Source organism: Theropithecus gelada, chromosome 8, assembly GCF_003255815.1.
Source record: "Theropithecus gelada isolate Dixy chromosome 8, Tgel_1.0, whole genome shotgun sequence".
Taxonomy (NCBI): domain Eukaryota; kingdom Metazoa; phylum Chordata; class Mammalia; order Primates; family Cercopithecidae; genus Theropithecus; species Theropithecus gelada.
This window is the reverse complement of record NC_037676.1, coordinates 134,251,512-134,257,511: the sequence shown is the minus strand read 5'-3', so window position 1 is coordinate 134,257,511 and position 6,000 is coordinate 134,251,512. Positions and strand designations below refer to the sequence as shown.

Below are 6,000 nucleotides of genomic sequence, written 5' to 3'. Positions count from 1 at the left end.
TTGAAAAGACAATCATTAAGACTGACACAGAGATGGCAACTACATTTTCACAAGCACACACTGTGAACTTTACCTTACTACTGTGAACTTTACCTTACTATGTCTTGTCATGACTAGCAGTTATCATTCTGATATTCCAATGTACATGGGAATGAATCCACTTGGCAAATTGATTTCTACTAAAGCTCTTCATTTTTTGTTTTTGAGATGGGGTCATGCTTTGTCAACCAGACTGGAGTATAGTGGCATGATCCTAGCTCACTGCAGCCTTGAACTATTGGGCTCAAAAGAAGCTCTTCATTTTTAATTTAAGCAAATATTGAATAAATTTAATTAAATGTAACAATAGCTATTATAAAAAATGAACTTAAATACAAGTAATCTGATTTATGTTTTATTGCTTACATACGAATTGCACAGTGAATTTTTACATTTCAAAAACTAACTTTATTACATTTAATACAGATATAAGCATGAATAAGACAAATTAGTTCCATTTTCAGACAGGAAGAAAAACATTTTGGGTAGGGAGAAGTTAATTGCTGGTAAAGTGTAGTACTATTATTCTAAAAGATAATGAGTTCAGAAATATTAAGGAAGTATGTGGGTGTGTGCGCATAGGTACTCAGGTAAACTCCAATAACAATAAAACTCTGTAAGTGGTCACAGACAACACAAGTACAGGAGGAACATTTAAATGTTAACTGTTTAATGTCATGAAAGAAAGAGTGATATAAGCAACTCAATACAGCAAAAAGAGAATGATTAACAATTTATTGAGTTTTATATATCTACAAAAATATAGCAATACAGTGAACTTCACCAAATCCTAAATGTTCACTACCTGAACTGGCTACAACACCATGTGCACACCTCATTCCTGCAGAATCTCCTGCAGATATGGGAGAGGCAGCAAGTGAACAGATCCATTTCTTGGGAATCCTTGTCAACAAGACCAGTTCAGAAATCCAGGATATAAAGAAGCCTACTGTAATTTAAAAACAGTAACAAAAACCCCGACAAAACCCAAATCAACAAAGACCAAGATAAAGGTGTGATAAACATTAATTGTAATGGTTTTCCTTTACATGCAATACATGCATTTTAAAATCACTAAGAAACATGAAATTTTGTAGAGCAAAGTTTGTGTTTCACAGAAGTGCAAATGAATATTTTACTTTTTATACTATTAAATTATATATATTTTTCCATACAAAAGCACACAGTGTTAATCTATAAAATGACATCCAAGTGGATGATGATTGTTTTTGCATGTCCCCCTGCTTAGATTTTTTTAAAATATATAGTCAAAAATTAACATCCTTCTTTAAAAATACAGAAGGAAAAAAGGGCAATAAAAAAAATACAACTTGGCTTTACTGACTGGTGTAGCATTTTACCTGATCAAGAGGCAAAGTTCCAGTGACAACTGCCACAGGGCCCTTCAGTCCTCCAGTGGTAACGACTCCACTGTCACTCTGAAACAAATCTTGTTGATCCACATTTAAGAAGCAGCCCAGGATCTTTCAGTGTCATTTCATACGTTTCAATGACTAGACTGGTTTTCAAGATGTTGCACTTTTCTTTAAATATTCAGAAATTTTCAAGTATGCTTGTCCTATTATCATTTCCTTACTTTTTTCCATTTCTACTACAGGTGCCCAAATAGCCATAAACACAAACATCCCATTCTTCACTGCAATTTTTTAAACAAAAACAAAAGCCAAAAATTAAACTCTCTTCTAGGCTACAGTTTTTGATATGTATGCTGTTTTATGTAAAAAGAAATGGAATCTGAAAAGATAGAACTATAAACAGGTGACTTTATAAAAATGTCCTAAGAGAATTTTCTGAGTTACAAAGAAAGCTGTTCACTTTACCACGTGATAGAATTCACTAAGATGTAAGTACTGTTATGGATCTGTCAGTGTATGTGTAGAGTGCACCTGTGATCTTGGTAGCTGAAATCAAAAGCAGCTTAAATTGACGAACTTTAGCACACTTGATTGTTAAAACACAGGCAGCTTTTCAAATATAATATAACTGATTCTAAACAGATGCGTACAAGTCACAGTTCAAATCTTACAAATTAAAAGTCCATCTGGGGAATTTTTTGACTATGAGGATCTAAAACAATGCACAATATACAAATGTAAATAAATGTACTCTTAATGGAAATCAAAATGTACAGACTCTTCACAGGTGAACTAATAGCTGTTTTAAATGTCTTTTTTCTGCACTAAATATATATCTCATTTAATTAATGGAGCCACAGCAAAATACTACTATAATTTCAAAGCACAGCCTGTAAACTAATACATCTTATGATGTAAAAATATTGCACAGTTTGGTACTCCAAGAGTGAGCTCTACACTTCTCAAGCAGAATGGTCAAACTCTTGGCAGGAAACCCAGTATTACAAGAACCGGACAATTTAAAGTATGGCGTTTTCAGGGTCATTTTCGAGGAATGCTATTCAACAGATATCCTATTATTGTGAAGATGAGGAATGCCTATCACATATTATTACAGTAACTGAATAGCAGGGTGCCTATCCCAGCTTATCTAAAGCATGGGGACAAAAAGCCACTGAACAGTTTTACAGCCCCAGGACTAGGAATATATTTAAATGTATCTGCCTTTGCAGAAAACAGTAACAAAAATTCTACATCTAAGCAGCCGTGTAGATGTTTAAGAGAGAAACAATCTATACAGTTTCAATCCTCTGAAGGCTTACTTTTGAAAAAACATTACATTTGTGAAAAGTTTAAAATATACTACTTAACAGTGGAATAAAGTGAAACCAAAACATGTTCAACTTAAAAGGCAAAAGGAACCTCAAAGCAAATTAACATGGCATAAATCTATCTTTGAAAGTACTTGAAATTATATATAGCTCCAAAACTTCTAATATGGTATGCCAAGCATTTGGTTAAAGATATGTTCCATCATTATTTTCAAGAAGTATGTTAATACACATTAGGTAAACCCTGAAAGCTCAGCTTGGCTGTAATTTTTAGGCTTTACAAATCATATGCTGAGGTCTTCATGAGCCAATCAGTACACACACAGATCTGGAAACTTCATCTCATAGACTGGGACAGATTGGTATTGGGCATGCCCAGAAGTAATGGTCAGTGTTCCTGATGGACTGGGAGGAGGACTGTAAAAGAACAAAAGAACATGGTCAGCAAGTGTACTCACAAGCTGTTCGTGTCACCGAGTATTCTGTCTACTATCTGCAAATATCAAAGTCAGACTCCTCAACTGCAGAGATCAATGACATTGTAGTTACTGGCCAACTACAAGGCTGCATGGGAAACAGACCACAGTAGTGTCAAACTGTTTTTAAGTCTAAAGCAGACATTTTGCTTGGAAAATATGTATATACAATTTTAAATGCGATTATACCCTACCCATTCTTGTAAGCTGCCTTGTTTCATTAGTAAAAAATTATTTCATGTATACAGATATTATGTTTTTGATGACAGCATGGTATTTCATTATACAGATATATCATACTTGATTTAATCCAGAGAACAAATGCAGGTTCATTTTCATTTTTGCATCATAATAATGTTAACAAGTCTGTTCTTACACATACATAATTTTATTCTGACTGGTTGTCTCCTTGGTTTATACTCTTACGAGCAGAATTTCTGCATCGAAGTGTATTCAAAATTTTGACTTTGGTACATACATATTGCCGGAATACCAGCAATTTACACTTTCAGCTTTTCAGTGTACCTTTTACACTGTTACAAATATTAGATATAGTCAGTCTTTTTAAAACAGCTTTGCCAATCTGAGAGGCAGGAGGTAATTCTTTCTTATTTTCATTTTTAATTTTTATGTTACTATTAATGGCAAGTATCTTTGTAGTATCCATTTTAGTTTTCTTTGAAAATGTAAACTGCCTCTAATCCTACTCAGATATTTTTCTCTTATCAATTTGGGAAACTAACCTTTTGTCATATGATACAAATGCTTTCCTCTAATTCAATATTTCTCAACTTTTTTTGTTGCCAAATGCTTGAAAACCTTACCAGAAAATTTTCCTTGTAATTTTTAGTTTTTGAGTTATGCTAAGAACAGCGTTCCCTCTATGTCAAGACTACAAGAAATACTGCTGTATTAATTCTACTGTTTTTATGTATTTTTCTAAACAATGAGTGAAGTTGTCTATTTTGGTAAAAGCAGTGAAGTGGAAATCTTCCCCCAACCCTCCCTCACTGGTCAGTAGTGTTTAGCAGTTGTCCAAACGAGATTAACTCAACAGTTGCTCTTTTCCTTGAAAATCTGAAATCTTATCTTTACCACAGATACCTTCTATACTTGAATTTTCCTCTCTTCCACTTACCCATATGCAGGTCCAACCTGATATAAGTACCAAAGATCTGTCATATGTTTTTCTACCAAGCAAGGCAAATGCTCCCTTGTTTCTTTCTACAGCATTTTCCTGACTGCTCTTGCATGTGGATTCTTTCACATTGCCCTTAGCATCATTTGTTCAAATACTTAAAAAAAATTATCTTACTAAAATGATAGCTCAATCTACAGAAAACTGATGTCTATATCAACTTCCTACTCAAGAATAAGATGTTTTCATTTGTATAAATATTCTTAAGCATATTTCAGAGATATATAGTTTCTTCATTTAAGTCTTATATAGTTCTTTGAATTTATTAGTTCATGGTTAAGAATGTTTTCATTTTAATAAATGCACAGATATTAATTTCATATAATTATTTTTAACTGTAAATTATCCTCAATTGTTAAGTTATTCAGTTGGCTTTCTTCTATTTTCCTGATATATCTATTTTTGGTAACTAATAATTTTGGAATTGCTCCAGATTTATAATACACTTAAATTTTTTATTAAGGGATAATTTTCACAGAGTGAAATACACTGATCTTAAGTGTACTGTTTGACAAAAATTGACAAATGTATACACTCATGTAAATCACACCCATGTAAATCATAGTCCAATAGAGATAATGAACACTTTCTTTTTTTTTTGAGATGGAGTTTTACTCTTGCCACCCAGGCTGGATTGCAATGGTGTGATCTTGGCTCACTACAACCTCCTCCTCCCGGGTTCCAGAGATACTGAACGCTTTCAATCACCCCGAAAATGTTTCATGTCCCTAACTAGTCAATTTCTCCCCACTCTGACATACCCATACACATACATCCTCATGCAACAACTATGTTCTGATCTCCATCACTGAAGATTAGTGGTGTTTGTTCTTAACCTTCATGTAAATGGTCTATACAGGCTCTATGAACAGTCCAACAAACTGTCTTTTTATGTCTGATTTCTGTTACTTAATATGTTTTTTAGATTTATCCCAAAAATTGTGTTCCTTTTTATTGCTGAATAGTATTTCATTATATTATCATCATTTGTCTGTTCTCGTGATAATGGACATTTGGCAACTATGAATAAAGCTGTCATAAACATTCACATGTCTTTTTGTGAATATACTCAGTTCTGTCATTTTAATGGGCACAAAATCGTATCTTGCTATTTAAATTTGCATTTCCTTGTTAACTAATGATTTTAAACACTTTTACGCATGCTTATTGGCGATTCAAACATTCCTTTTGTAAAATGTCTACTGTCTTGGCCATTTTGAAAATTGTCTTTATTTTTCAGTTGTAGGGGTTCTTTATCATATATCGGTACTGTGTATATTGTATTTTCTCAGTTTGTGGTCTGCCTTTTCATATTCTTACTGGAGTCTTTTAAGGGTAAGTTTTTAATTTACATGAAGACCAATTTACCAATTTTGTTTAGTACTCTGTGTGTCCTAAGAAATCTTTTTGCTCATTTTAAGACTGAAAGGACTCTTTCCTATGTTTTGTTTTAGAAGTTTTGGTTTTAGATTTTACATAGACATTGATTACCCAACTTAATAATTAATGTTTGTGTTCAGTGGAAGGTAGGGATTGAGATTAGTATTTTTCTCTGAGGTTATCTAGTGGTTCCAGGACAT

At 33.1% G+C, this 6,000-nt stretch overlaps 1 protein-coding gene across 9 annotated transcripts in view; it reads right to left on the bottom strand.

Moving 5' to 3' along the window:
- Positions 1-424: 424 nt before the first annotated feature.
- EFR3A (EFR3 homolog A) overlaps positions 425-6,000 on the bottom strand; it is a 101,631-nt gene continuing 96,055 nt past the window's right edge. For all 9 annotated transcript variants that reach the window (XR_003120779.1, XR_003120778.1, XM_025393861.1 and 6 more), the window contains one exon: positions 425-3,163. Coding sequence is in view for 7 of the 9 variants with exons in the window: in XM_025393861.1 (XP_025249646.1) it covers positions 3,058-3,163 (106 nt within the window). In the remaining 2 variants the exon portion in view is untranslated. The remainder of the gene's footprint in view (positions 3,164-6,000) is intronic.